General features: G+C 44.6%; 1 protein-coding gene across 1 annotated transcript in view; it reads left to right on the forward strand.

The window, feature by feature from the left end:
• The window catches only part of dscaml1 (Down syndrome cell adhesion molecule like 1), a 412,483-nt gene that overhangs the window by 382,230 nt on the left and 15,186 nt on the right, over nucleotides 1–15,067 (forward strand). Inside the window, exons 25-27 of the mRNA XM_067970940.1 lie at nucleotides 5,163–5,351; nucleotides 7,896–8,183; nucleotides 14,672–14,827. Coding sequence (XP_067827041.1) covers nucleotides 5,163–5,351; nucleotides 7,896–8,183; nucleotides 14,672–14,827 — 633 coding nt within the window. The remainder of the gene's footprint in view (nucleotides 1–5,162; nucleotides 5,352–7,895; nucleotides 8,184–14,671; nucleotides 14,828–15,067) is intronic.

Here is a 15,067-nt window from a genome sequence, read left to right on the forward strand (position 1 = left end):
CAGAACCTTTCTTCCCTCAGCGCTATTTTCAGCTGGCATAGCAACAGCCTGTGCAGCTGCAGCCTTCCCCTAAGGCCTGCCTGTAGAGAATGGCTGATTTCCAATGCAAATATAAGCTCTTTGAGACGAAAAAGAGGGTGTGTGTGTGTGCCTGCATGTGAGGGTGGTATTGTTTAACAGCAACGAATATTGAAGGCCTGGTTTCATGCATATCAATGTGGATGGTAATCATTATTTTGCCTGTTTTATTGAAATGTCATCTTCTCCCGTTTATCTTATCTACGGCACAGAGCGAGAGAGAGAGATGAACATCATCAGGAACAATGTGCAGAGATCTACAGCACACTGATAACCCCAACCCCCTCCCCCACTCCCGTCAAGAGCACACACTCTGTGCGGTAAAATGGAATGCAATTTCCAGTCTCATTATGTTCAAAATAACTGAACGTATTATGACAAAAATTGTTTTTGTTCCTGCTGCACAGTCAGAGTTACAGCTTGTAAAATTATCTGCTGGCATCTATGATGTTAACTCTTTCAAGGACATCAACCTTTTTTTCATCTCCTGCCCAAATTTGTCACCTCCCGAATCTTTCTTGGTTGCAAATCTATTTGTATTAGTTTGCCTCTGGTCCAATCACTCAGTCTTTCATGTGTGAACCTAAGCTGCAAGCAACTCATCCCATGGGGTGCAAGATCACAGCCATAGCCCAATACTGTTCTCACCCTCCTCTGCCCTCACCCTCCTCTACCCTCACCCTCCTCTGCCCTCACCCTCCTCTGAGCTCACCCGTTTCTTTTCTCTTTTTCTTTCTTTTTTTCTTCCCTTTACGTTCTTTCTCTTTCTTTCTCGTTCTTTCTTCTGATAATTGGCCCGACTGATCTTTCCTTCTCTACCGGTAGGGTTGCTGAGACCTCCTGTAGTGTCCCAACTGCTGTCCAGATTGACCTAAACTGGCACAAAGCACAGACTGAGCCTGGGACTTTACCGGCCTGTATGACTGCTCCACATTGTGCAGTGCGTGTACCCACTGAACCATCAGTGGGGGAGCAGAGCCTGCTGATGTGTTTGAAAACTCGGTATTTCGGGGTTCTCCAACTTTATTTTTTCTGTTTACATCCGTCAAACGTACATATTTAAATGTTTTCAAATCGATTAATGTAAAGATGGCAAAAATCAGCTTGGCAGTCGATTGGCGAAATACATCAGATTACTTCACCGTGGACATCAAAAGATGCCAAACAGCGCCCCCTTTAGGATATCCCATCAACGTCATATAAACCCAACCAACATTTCCCCCGTCTGTCAAAGTATAAAATGTAATTATTAGTGAATTGCCACCCTCCCCCTTTCCAGAAATATTACACATCAATGTTTCTTTGACTTCTTAATACTGCATTATACATGTTGACAAAGGACATGTGTAGCTATAATTATGTGATTGTGAATAAGCTGCTGTTCATCTGCCTGTCTGGATGAGCAAATGCTTTAAATTGCCCATGTTCATTTAAATAGGTGATGGTTCTGATTGGATCCCCTGGGGTAATACCACCCCCACAGAACCCCGGATGTTCCAATGTCCCGAGATGGTTGCCGGACTCCATTTTGTAGCTCTCTCTCTCTTTCTCCAACTCCCCCTCTGTCTACATTCTGATTTATCTCATCTTTTCTTTTCCTCTTTACAATTTTGGTGGTGTGCTGTGCTACTGGCCTCGCCCCTTTGTATATCTTTCTCATCTTGAGGTTTTCTTCTGATTTTTGCCACAGTTGAGGGTAACCTTTTTAATTAAAGGGGCGCAGTCCCCTTGGGACTGTCTTCAATACCAAAGTTCTTCATCTTTTTTCTCCTCTCCTCTCCTAAAGGTGCTGACCATGCTTGGAGGTACACTTGCATGGGTGTTAGCTGCCAGATAGTATCTTGGGAAGGTGGTCATTCTTCATGTGTGAGGCTCAACAGTGAGTGTCGCTCATGGGGGGGCTTCACGGTCAAATCCAATAGCGGCCTGGCCCAAACGTTCACACATTGCATGCACTTTCCAGTCAGAGTTAGTAATAGCAATCAGGTGTGGGGGATCCAGCAGTGTTTTTTTATGATGTGTTTTACTAGATACTTTTTTTGGAATCAAATATGTATAAAGACTGTGCACATTCTTGTTGAATATCTTATATATATTATTTATATATATTATTTATATATGCATTTCCTGAGGTAATGCTATCCCTCACAAACCCACAGGATGTTTCGGCGACCTGGAGTAGTTGCCAGTCTCCACTTTATAGTTGTTTCTCCATTTTCCCCCAATAACATCTACAGGGGTTGCAGAATCTTTGATAACTTCCATCTTTGTATTCACAGTTTGTAACGTTACATCAACCTCTTGACGCAAAATTGCTTTGTAACACCCCAGGCACCGTACCATCGTATACGCAACAAGATTTGCTTATTGGTTGCATTATATAATAAACACCTACAGGTAGAAAAATGCCACAGGTGCATATAGAAGAACTTGAGAAAAATCCATGGACAAGAAAATGCTGCTTGACCTGTTAAAGCTCATTCCTCTAATAAGAAAAGAACTTCCATTTATACAGCACCTTTCAGGACGTCTCAAAGCCCTTTAGAGCCAATAATGTAATTTTTGAAGTGTAGTCACTGTTGTAATGTAGTACCCAACCCTGCCATCTTTGCATCCAGATGGAAGAAAAATGAATAGAAAAGGGAGGGGGGGGGTGGAGAAACAATAGCGTGAGGGAAATAAAGAGGATGTGAGTGAAGGAGACCTCAATCCCGCTTGGTTGTCTCGTGCAGCCCATGTGACACGTACAGCTTCGGCTGTCGGCTATCTCTTTGGCACAAGTCAATGCCTCAGGGATATAGCTCGTGACTGAAAATCTCATACCTAGGATTTGTCCCGTCCTACTGATCTTCAATCAGGGTTTGGCTGTATCTCCAGCATAATGTCCAGCTAGTCTTCAAATGAAGACCAGACCTCTCTGCCTGCTCAGCACGGCGTCCTTGCTATGAAGTTTCTCACCTTTATATTTTGAAAACAAAACATACTGGTGCGGAGTGATGTTCTTTATCTACAGTTCTCAGCTCTGGCAGTGTTTATAACAATTCCCAGAGGAGATGTAATAAGTTCTGACTACTCTGTGCAATGTTTTTATTTCCAAACCTACGTTTCCCAGTTGTTTACCCTTTACATGTTCTACACAAGTCTATCACTGGCAGATTTTCGGGCTTTTTATGTCAGTTTTGTGACCTGGCCCTGAAATCCTTCCAAAAACAAATCTCTGTGTTTTTGCAGAGGATTCCATTTGGTTGAGTGTCTAATTTGTTGCTGTGACCTAACCTTTAAATGAATTTGTGGAAAAAGGAGGAAAGTGAAAAGAAAGAAATACTTGTATGTCTGTATATATAATATATATAGTGCCTTTCATATTGCATACAGTGCCTATTGTTACATAAGTTTACACTATAGCCAATCTGTGCCAGCAAGATCCTGCAAACAGCAATGAAATGGCCCAATAATGTTTTTTTTGGTAGGGTTGGTTGAGAGATGAATGTTGGCCAGCAACCAGGCAGAACGTGCTGCTCCTCTTCGAAAAGTGCCTTGGGATCTTTAATGTCCACCTAAACAGGTAGACGTGATTTCAGTCTTTACATCCCATCTGAAGGAAGCTACCTCCAACAGCGAAGTCCTGCATTCGTGTTTCAGCTTAGTATACACATTCAATAAATGGGCAGTAAATGCAGCCCTGCCCACATTCCCAGAACAAATTTTTAAAAAATATTGGAGAGGGGATGGGTGGTCGAACGTCCAGTCCAAACGAAAGGTTTTAAGGAGGTCTATGAAAGCAGAGAGGACAGCGTTGAGGAAAAGTGACCTATCTTTATCTTTCAGGGGAAACAGACTGCAGACTTCTTGGCAAATACAATGTTTGAATGATTAAAAGTGGGAGAGCCAGTTAGTCTGTTGAAGAGTGTACTGTAGAAGCATTTTGCATTGAATTAAAAAAAATCTAACCAAGTCACATTGATGTAGTTTATTCCGCGGTTTTTATTATTGAGCAACTAAAGTATTCTGAGTTCTCTCTGGCACCAGACATTCCTCCATTACTTCGATTTAAATAGTCTGTACAGGGACCTCCCCTCCCCCAACCCTGTCAGTAATGGCACTGCCCAATGTCGAACCAAGTCATAGTGAGCAGGAAAGCCCTGGGTTTGATCACTGATGTAGTCTAGTAAGCCACTCTGAGTGGGGGTTGAAGTAGGAGCATGATTGTTAGCCTTCCACCCTTGGGCTAGGAGGGGAATAATTAGTTAATGCTAAAAGGTGTGTTTGTGGGCATCAAGGGAGGAGAAGATCAGACTTGGGTGTGAGGTCTGTCACAGTCAAATAGCCTACCTACACTCACTATCCAGACTCGCCTGTGAAGAATGGCCAGTTGGGGATAGTGCCTGAGGCATCTGTGAAACGAGGCAGCACCTTGAGGAGAGCAGAAGAAAATTGGCGCAGGGAAATTAAACTATAAACCATGTTTAGATTTTGAAAGCTGCTAAGAATAGCCATGCATAGGTTTCAATCTCCACCCGGGGCATCTGCTAGTCTCGTGAGTTCCGACATACAATTCTCCAAAACCTGTAGTGGCTCAGCAAGCAACATTGTGTGTCAAAGTGAAATTGTGGATGGCTGTATCACGGCTGAGCAGGTGCAGTGGCTGAAGTTGCACCCGAGTCCTTGGCATGGGAGCCAATGACTGAAGCTATATGGTTCCTGTAGGAAGGACCAATGGAGCCCACACAAGTTGTGCCAATTCTCTACATGACAGCACTGTGGGAGCACCTTCACCACACGGACTGGAGAGGTTCAAGAAGAAGGCCCACCACCTCCTTCTGAAGGGCAACTAGGGATGGGCAATAAAGCCAGCCTTGCCAGCGGCGCCCACATCCCGAGAAATAATTTAAAAATTGACCTTTCAAAGGAGTTTTCAGTAGGTCTGTGACTGGGAACCTCTCTAAGCAAAGAGACCCTAAAGAGTTAACGTGGTAAAACTGAGCAAGATCTTGCTGTCCTTCAAGGTGATGGACACTCAGAGGTTCAGCTTGAAATTCAATTTGCAGAACTAATGAGACATCAATCCTGTTTTTTTTTGTCAGGCTTTGTGTTGCAGTACTCGGTTGATAACAGTGAAGAATGGAAGGATGTCTTCATCAACCCTACTGAAAGCTCCTTCAAACTGGACAACCTCAAATGTGGCACATGGTACAAGGTGAAACTGGCTGCCAAGAACAGTGTCGGAGCTGGGCGTATTAGCGAGATTATTGAAGCCAAGACTCATGGTAGAGGTGAGTCAGGATAGAAAGAACAATCTTTTTGGATGTAAAGCTTCGAAATAAGACTAATATTGAATACTGTATTTTCTGGATTAGAAATGAATGCTAACTGGACTGAGACAACTTATGCAGCTCTTTTAATAACCATTAGAGAAGGTTTTAAAATCCCCCATAGTAGAATCATAGTATCTCGCAGCATCGAAGGAGGCCATTCGTCCTATCGTACCTGTGCCGGCTCTTTGAACGAGCTATCCAATTAATCCCACTCCCCCTGCTCTTTCCCCCATAGCCCTGCAGTTTTTCCCTTTTCAAATATTTATCCAATTCCTTTTTGAAAGTTACTGTTAAATCTGCTTCCACCTCCCTTTCAGGCAGCGCATTCCAGATCATAACAACTTAATGCGTAAAAAAAAATGTCCTCATCTCCTTTCTAATTCTTTTGCCAATTATCATAAATCTGTGTCCTTTGGTTACTGACCCACCCACCAGTGGAAACAGTTTCTCCTTATTTACTCGATCAAAATCCCTCATAATTTTGAACACCTCTAATAAATCTCCCCTTCACCTTCTCTGCTCTAAGGAGACAACTCCAGCTTCTCCAGTCTCTCCACAGAACTGAGGTCCCTCATCCCTGGTACCATTCTGGTAAATCTCTACACCCTCTCCTGGGCCTTGACAGCCTTCCTAAAGTGCAGTGCCCAGAATTGGCCACAATACTCCAGCTGCGGCCTAAACCAGTGTTTTATAAAGGTTTAATGTAACCTCCTTGCTTTTGTACTCTGTGCTTCTATTTATAAAGCCAAATATTCTGTAGAGATAGCATTCCAAAGGGACCGCTCCCTCCATGACACCCTGGTCCATTCTTCCATCACCCCCAACACCTGGTCCCCTTCCCACGGCACCTTCCCGTGCGAGCGCGGGAGATGCAGCACCTGCCCCTTCACCTTCTCCCTTCCCACCGTCCAGGAGCCCAAACACTCCTTCCAGGTGAAACAGCGATTTACTTGTACTCCTTTCAATTTAGTATACAGTATCCGCTGCTCACAGTGCGGTCTCCTCTACACTGGGGAGACCAAACGCAGACTGGGTGATCGCTTTGCTGAACACCTCCGCTCTGTCTGTAAGCGTGACCCTGACCTGCCGGTCGCTTGCCATTTTAATTCCCTGTCCCACTCCCACTCTGACCTCTCTGTCCTCGGCCTCCTACATTGTTCCAATGAAACTCAAGGAAAAGCACCTCATCTTTCGTTTAGGTATGTTACAACCCTCAAGGCTCAACACTGATCTCAACAACTTCAGATCATAACCACTGCTCCCATTTTTCCAGACAGCAGGTGCTGGTAATGGTTCTGCTGCTGCCATTCACAGCTACTCCTGATCAATCTTTTGTTTCTTAACCTGTCCCATTATCACCCTCCTTGCCTTGCACCATCATCCCTTTTGTCATTTAATCACTCTTGCCCTCCACCCTATCACAGACCTTCCCTTTTGTTCTTTCCTCCCCCTCCCTCCCCTTTCCCTGACTCTGTACTTGTTTAAAAACTTTAACTCTTTAACATCTTCCAGTTCTGACGAAAGGTCTTCGACCTGAAACGTTAACTCCGTTTCTTTCTCCACAGACGCTGCCTCACTTGCTGAGCTTCTCCAGCATTTTCTGTTTTTATTTCAGATTTCCAGCATCTGCTGTATTCTGCTTTTGATTCCGTATGCTTTAACATCTTTATTAACTTGTCCTGCCTTCTTCAAAGATTTGTATGTGTGAACCTTCAGGTCTGCCTGTTCCTGCATCCCCTTTAAAATTGTACCATTTAGTTTATATTGCCCACTTTCCTAGTATGTGTTCATTCACCACCTATTGGTATATTTTCCTCTAGTTGTCAACGAGAGGGAAAAAGTCGGTTCGGGGATAAAATAAGTATCTCCAGGCCAAAATATTTGTATCACAAATACATTTTGACATTAGAAATGCCATTTATTAATGAGAGTTTCATTCAAACCCTTCCAGCGACCTCCAGTACAGATTGAGAAAGGTCCTGTTGAGCTTGTGTGTTCAGAGTTCAGTGCCTCCAAGCAAGTCGGGTGTGCAGCTGACTCACTCTGGTTCAGGTCCCAGTGGTAGGGCTGACAAACCAGCTGTTCTCGGATCCATCCTTGGATGGATTGATGGCTGCCAATCGCAGGGAACAGAGCTGCTTTCAAGTTTAGGGAACGTCGGGCTTGGCGTTTACAAGTGGGGAATGTGAGACGGGGTGGAAAAAAAACTACTAAAAAGTGCTAAAAAGACAATTCAATATCACAGCAACCCTTAATTTTTACCAATTTGCCAATTCCTCCATACATTAATTCTTGTCAATTATTCTGGCTCCAGCCCTTACAGTAACTTAAATACAACTTCAGCATTGACTTGTGGGGGATGTTTGTTATAACAATCGATTTTAACGTCATTCTTTGCTATAACAAGGTTTTATCTGTATATACTTAAAGCACTAACCAGAAAACTATGAAAATCGGTCATTGTGCGTCTTATTTCATTTATTTGTTTGCTTCACGCTCTAGATCCTGCTTTCAACAAGGACCAACATCTCTTTACCCACATTAACTCCACCCATGCCAGACTCAACCTCCAAGGATGGAACAATGGCGGCTGCCCCATCACGGCCATTGTCATGGACTACCGTCCCAAAGGCACCTGGCCTTGGCTTACCTTGAAAACCAATCTATCCAATGAGGTGTTCCTGCAGGATCTGCGTGAGGCCACCTGGTATGAGTTGAAAATGAGAGCCTGCAACAGCGCTGGGTGTGCCAATGAAACCACCCAGTTTGCCACACTTGATTATGATGGAAGTGAGTAGGATTTTTTTTTTAGGGAGGGGGGAGGGATTTTTAACTTCTATCCTGCAGGTTTTAGCATTTCTTTCTTAACAAACATTCCTTCAGCCCGGACTCCAGGGCAACCTGGGACCTGGATTCCCCCAGTTTCACTCACTAAAGAGTTAAAGTTTCCAACAGAAGCGCAATGCTGTTCGTTCCAGACTTTTCTTCCCTAACCACCCCTCCCATTTTGCCCCTGAGCTGCATTGCATTGGTTCTATTTAGGGCCTCGTTGAGCAGCTGAACTGAGGACGACACATCCCTGTTTTGTCAGTCAGGTTAGGATCTAAACTCGACCCGTCTCTCACAGACAATTGATGTTCTACCACCAGAGCTAGCAAAGCAGCTAGGATCACATAGCCTAGTTAATGGAATAGGGTTGTCAGCTCTGGTTGGGTGTATTCCTGGAGGTTTCATCACATGACTTCCCGGCTCAAACCATCCCTCCCACCATTGGTCTGTCCTCCAGGCGCCGTGTCTTCCAACGTCAAATGGAAAGGGAATAAACTCTTTGTTACCCAATTGGATTAATTGGTGGAACAGACATTATTTTTCCATCTCCAATATTTTTATAACTAATAAATGAAAGTGTTTAAAGAAAATGAAAAAAGCACCATTTTTTTTTAATGCCCTTATGATTTTTCTCCTGAGTTGCTCACAGCAATGCTCTGGAAATTAATTTTCAATTCCTGGAGACTCCAGGATAATCCTGGAGGATTGGCAATCCTACTACGCTAATCAGCCACACACACAAATTCTGCATAAACAGATGGTTTTACTCAGCCCTTAAGGCATTGTTCTATTGTGAGGTGAATTCCAGACAGTGCTGGAAAGTAAGGGCCAAAAAAAGTTATGGAAATGAAAAAGTATTATAAAATTATTAAAAGGGAGTACTATAAATTTATGCTCATTCACAAGTTCTGACAGACTTTTTCCTTGATTAGTACAGGTACTCCAGCTTAAAGAGTCCACTTTTGTAAACTCTTGCCAATTTGTTGTCTCCATTTTTTACCACAAGAAGGAACACCGAGGCCTCAAAAATGTACATTTTTTGATTGTCCTCCCCTCTCTGGTACCTTCATCAGAGCAGATGTGAGAGAGATGGAGAAACTGGGAGAAGGGAATGGAGGGCTTACAGGAAGCGGGGTGGGAAGAAGTCTAAGATAGTTGGGGGAGTCAGTAGGTTTATAATAGATGTCAGTGGAAAGCCTATCCCCAGAGATAGAAGTCCAGGAAGGGAAGGGAACAGTCAGAGATCAACAATATGACTGCAAGGGAGGAGTGAAAATTTGAAGCAAAGTTAATGAAATTCTCTAGATTTGGGCAAGAGCAGGAAGCAGCATGAAGTTATCATGTAATGGGAAAAGATGTTAGGGAAGGGACATAAATATACAATATCCACTAACAGATCAAATAAAGAATTTGGAAGGAATTTCTTTACACAGAAAGTGGTGCGAATGTGGAACTTGCTGCTACATGGAGTGGTAGAAGCACTGATAGCATTGACTCATTTAAGGGGAGGCTTGCTGCATACGTGAGGGAGAAGGGAATCGAGGGAGATGAGGGCAGGGTGGGAAGAGGTAGTTAGAGTGGGAGGAGGCTCATGTGGAGATTAAACACCGGCATAGACCAGTTGGGCCGAATGGCCTGTTTCTGTGCTGTTGATTCTATGCAATTCATGGTGAGCTGAAGCTAAATACAGACCACTTCACTCCTTGGTGCCTTAATGTAAACCACTGCTCCACCTAGAGGCTCAATTAGCAAATTTCAGCCAACTGAAGCCAAACATGGAGGTGTCCATTTGACCGTTTCTTTCACCAACGCAGATGGTTTCTCTTTTAAGTTAATGCCGGTCGCGAGATTTAACAGTGGTTGTCCTCCAGCCCTCCTACCCTCCGAGAACTCTGCGTTCCTCTAACTCTGCCCTCTTGTCCATCTCCCACCTTGTCTGCACAAAGAAAACGTCCCAAGTTTTGTGTGTTGGCAGATGGATTCTTAAAGTGGCAGGCTCAGTTTCTGTGTGCTTTTTTAAAAAAAAAAATCATCGTTCAGTGGCTCTGCTCGGCTCAGTCGGTAGCACTCTGACCTCTGAGACAGGAGGTTCAAGGGTCAAATCCAGTATGGGACTTGAGTTCCAAATCTAGGCTGAGGAAGCCAATTCCTTCACACCACCATTGATGGGTATGCCTTCAGCTGTCTAGGCTCTAAGCTCTGGAATTCCCTCCCTAAACCTTTCCACCTCTCCTCCTTTAGGACCCTTCTTAAAACTTACCTCTTTGACCAAGTTTTTGGTCACCCGTCCTAATGTCTCGTTCTTTGGCTTGGTGTCAACTTTTGTCTGATTACGCTCCTGTGAATGCGTCTTGGGACGTTTCACTACGTTAATGGCGCTATGTGAATGCAGGTTGTTGTTTTTGAATAACTGCTTTGCAGGGGAAGGAAAGCCAGGTTGCTATTTCCCCACTCTCAGCTGCCCGTTGAGCCTTGTTGCCAGGCGGCAGTGATATGTTGAGCACAGAGGTGGCACTTCATACAATCACAGGGGGAGACCTCGGCCCCATTGTCCCTGTGCCCTGTCCAGCAGACGAGGAAGGGGGAACCTGCGGTGTACACGCCCCAGATACTAAGTATATTGTAAATCTGCGGAATGTCGGGTACACGTTGATCAGGAGTGTGCTGTGTTGTGTGTTCCAATTCAGCAAGACTCCTCGTCTCTGTTTGATCTGCTGTAGCATGCGGAGTGAACTTTCTCATACGTGCCCCCTACAAAGAGAGCCTGGAGTCAGGCCTTGTAAATGCTGTTTTGAGGTAGCAGGCGGCTATTATGACATCTGTCCCCGCTTTGAGCAATGAATGCTGACTGGTTCCTGCCGTTTCCTCCATGAGGCTGCGGAGGTCCTCCTTGGAAAGCCAGGCGAGGACATGCGCCGAGCTGACAGGGCAGGCAGAGAACGACCTTTACCTGACAAGCACTATTATCACATTAATCTAGCAGGCTTGGAGGGGGAGAGAAAATAGCAGGCTTACACGATAATAGGACTTGAAGTGTTTCCAGTAGAGTGGAAGCCTTCCCCTGTGCTTTAATTCGTTGATCAGCAGCACTGAACCTGCCACTCCATCTGTCGGCGTTTCCAGAGCCTCAAGACATGTCGGACTGCAAATCTCTCTTCTCCCAACTCTGATCCTTTCCCGGTCAAGATCCTCAAAGGTGCAAGTCACTAATAAATCCAATAGGGAATTCAGGAGAAACTTTTTTACCCAAAAGAGTGGTTAGAATGCAGGACTTGCTAACACATGAAGTAGTTGAGGCGAATAGTGTAGATGCATTTAAGAGGAAGCTGGATAAACACATGAGGGAGAAAGGAATAGAAGGCTATGCTGGTACGTCTAGGTGAAGAGGGGTGGGTGGGGGCTCATGTGGAGCATAAACACCGGCATGGACCAGTTGGACCGAATGGCCTGTTTCTGTGCTGTGCATTCTATTCATCTCAACTACTCCTTGTGGGAGGGAAAAGGGAAGGACAAAAGGACCATTGATCAAATTTCACTTATTACAAAAGCATAAAAGAAAAAAAGACACAGTTAACGTTAAGATTACTGCTCGATAGCAAGCTCTGAGGAAAGGACTGCAATATAGCAGACCTGTCTATTCACCCTGAGGAAATACCCACTGCCTCTCCTCTCCAGCCCCCCCCCCATTACTTCCTCTCCATAACATCATTGCGGAAGTAACACTGATCTGAGGCATTAATCAAACGAGAGTGTGAACTGTGTACAATATTCCGTGGGAAAAGTAGCAAAAATTCCCCATCCTCCTTAAGGTTTTTTTTAAAGTGACCCATTTTGGAACAGTGACAACTTTCTCGACACTCCCTCTGTAGATAGAGAAATGGAGGGGATGAAATTGGCCTCTGCCAGTAGCGCGAAATGGACTCACAGCCAATCGGCAGCTCGTTTTCCACTGGCTTCAATGGAAAAGATAATTGGGCGGGTGTAAAACGGGCTGCCGATTGGCTACGAGCCTGTTTCACGTGACTGCCAAAGGCCAATTTCACCCCCAAAGGGCCTAAATGGTTGCTGCAGATAGTGGTGTGCCTTCAATCTACAGTCGTGTCCTACGCCCTCTTCAGCCATACTGTTGCCCTGTTGTTTCTATCCTGTGCCCACTACAGCCATGACTATGTTCCATGTGTACCTGCAGTCCTCTGCTGTGGGCCACAGTCTTCAGCCGTGACCGCTCCCTCTGCCTTGTGCCGCAGTCTGTAGTCCTAGACTCATCTTGACCATTAGAGGCAACCACTTCCCACACTATGAGACTGTGCACGCAGGACACTGGTCTCCTCTGCCCGGCTCATTCACTTCAAGCAGTAGTCACAACATACCGCCAAACACCTTCAGTGAGGTTCAGGGTTTGACAGCAGACGCCAGAGCGACCAACCGAAGAAGTGAAAAGAAAGCAAAGCACAGACATCCAGCTACGAATTTTCACCAAAATGTAAAACTCAAAACGAAAACAAAATACTTTTACCAAAGGCAGGACCACGAGTTAAAAGGAGAGCAGAGGCATTAACTTTCCGTGATGTTTCCAGGGAGCAATTTGCTGCTTGCCACCAATGTGCCCAATCGCTGACCCGTGAATGTCAGATATTCCAAACAACAGAAACATGTCAGCAGCAATATTTCAACTAACATCATTGTTTCAGAACAAAACCAGCGATGGCTGGAAATACACAGCAGATCCGTCAATATCTGTAAAGGGAAAAGTGCCTCTACTCTCTCCCCAAACTCTCTCAAATAGTGATCTACCTGATGGATATTTCCAGTATTTTCTGGTTTTATTCTGGATTTCCAGCATTTTTTCCTTTTCTCTCTCTGCTCTCAGAATTATCTCTGGAATTCTACTCTTAAACCACCCACCTTCCGCCTTGTCGTATCTCCCCCACCTCGCCCGCCACCTTCAAGGTATCTCCAAAACGTAGCTGTTCCATCACGGCTTCAACCAGCTCCGCAACTCCTCTTTTTACTCCTGGTTGTCTGATCAACCCATTCATGGGAACATTAAGAACAGGAGTAGGCCATTCAGCCCCTCTGGCTTGTTCCACCATTCTATTAGATCATGGCTGATCTTCATCTCAACTCCGTTTACCTGCCTTTGCTCCATATCCCTTGATACCCTGACCCAACAAAAAATCTATCTATCTCAGCCTTGAAAGCTATAATTGTCCCAGCATCCACAGCCTTTTAGGGGAGAGAGTTTCAGATTTCTACCACCCTCCCTTGGGACATTTCACAGTGTTAAAGACATTATACTTCTGTTTTTTTTTACCATAACTGCTTATTCGCCTTGATATTCATGTATCACTATAAACTTGCACATCACAGAGACTGCAAGTGGATGGCTAGTTTGTGCACTGAGATCAAACATTTCAATTTTACATCATCTATAAATAACAAATATATATGTTATAAATAATTAAAATTACTGAGGTAAATGCTGTAATCTGATTTCAGGCCCATGGCAATTGTAAACCGTCTCAGTATCATCATTATAGTTCATGACCTGCTCCCAATCCGCTTGGAAATCCCTTCCGGGTTTCTCTTATCATAGAATCGTAGAATTATACAGCACATTCAGCCCATCGTGCCTGAAAGGCTCTCTGAAAGAGCTGCCAATTAGTACCATTCCCCTGCTCTTTCCCCATGGCCTTGCAAATGTTTTCTTTTTAAGTATTTATCCAATTCCCTTTTGAAAGTTACTATTAAATCTGCTTCCACCGCCCTTTCAGGCAACACGTTCCAGATCAGGGCAACTCGCTAAGTAAAAAAAAATTTCTCCTCATCGCCCCCCCTGGCTTTTTTGCCAATTATTTTAAATCCGTGTCCTCTAGTTACCGACCCTCCTGCCAGTGGAAACAGTTTCTGCCTATCTACTCTATCAAAACCCCTCAAAATTTTGAACACTTTCAATCTCCCTTCAACCTTCTCTGCTCTAAGGAGAACAATCCCTCTCTAGTCTCTCCATGTAACTGAAACCCCTCATCCCTGGTACCATTCTGGTAAATCTCCTCTGCACCCTCTCCAAGGCCTTGACGTCCTTTCTAAAGTGTGGTGTTGAGAATTGAACACTGAGGCCTAACCAACGATTTATAAAGGTTTTGCATAACTTTCTTGCTTTTGTACTCTAAGACTTCATTTGTAAAGCCATGGATTCCGTATGCTTTTAACAGCTTTCTCCACCTTCAAAGATTGGTGTACATACACCCCTAGGTCTCTCTGTTCCTGCACCCCCTTTAAAATTGTACCATTTGGTTTGCATTGCCTCTCGTCACTTTTCCTTCCAAAATGCGTCACTTCATACTTCTCTGCGTTAAATTTCATCTGGCCACGTGTCCGCCCGTTTCACCAGTCTGTCTATCTAGAAGTTGAATTTTTTTTTGTTTTCTTTTGCTCTGATATTTTAGGCACAATCCCACCAATCAAATCGATGCAAGGGGAGGGAGATGACGTGAAGAAATTGTTTACCATAGCTTGTCCTGTGATCCTGGCGATGGTTGCCGTGGCACTTCTGTTTATTATCCGGAAGAAGCGGAAGGAGAAACGCCTGAAGAGACTGCGAGGTGAGCGGGAGCGGCCGGGAACGTTGACAAATGATCTCGGGTCAAATTAATTATTCATGAGGTGACGCCAAGCGCTCTCCTGGTGGCTCATTTGGTTAAAACAAGGTGTGGAGCTGAGCCATCCAGGCCAAGAAGGCCCCTAGGGTCAAGGATCTCGGCCGTAGTAGCAGCAGGGGCACTAGAAATGACCTCTGCGCTCCTCTGTTAAGGAGTGGGGAGGGGGGGAAGTCAGGCTGGGTT

Source organism: Heptranchias perlo, chromosome 33 (genome assembly GCF_035084215.1).
Source record: "Heptranchias perlo isolate sHepPer1 chromosome 33, sHepPer1.hap1, whole genome shotgun sequence".
Classification (NCBI taxonomy): Eukaryota; Metazoa; Chordata; class Chondrichthyes; order Hexanchiformes; family Hexanchidae; genus Heptranchias; species Heptranchias perlo.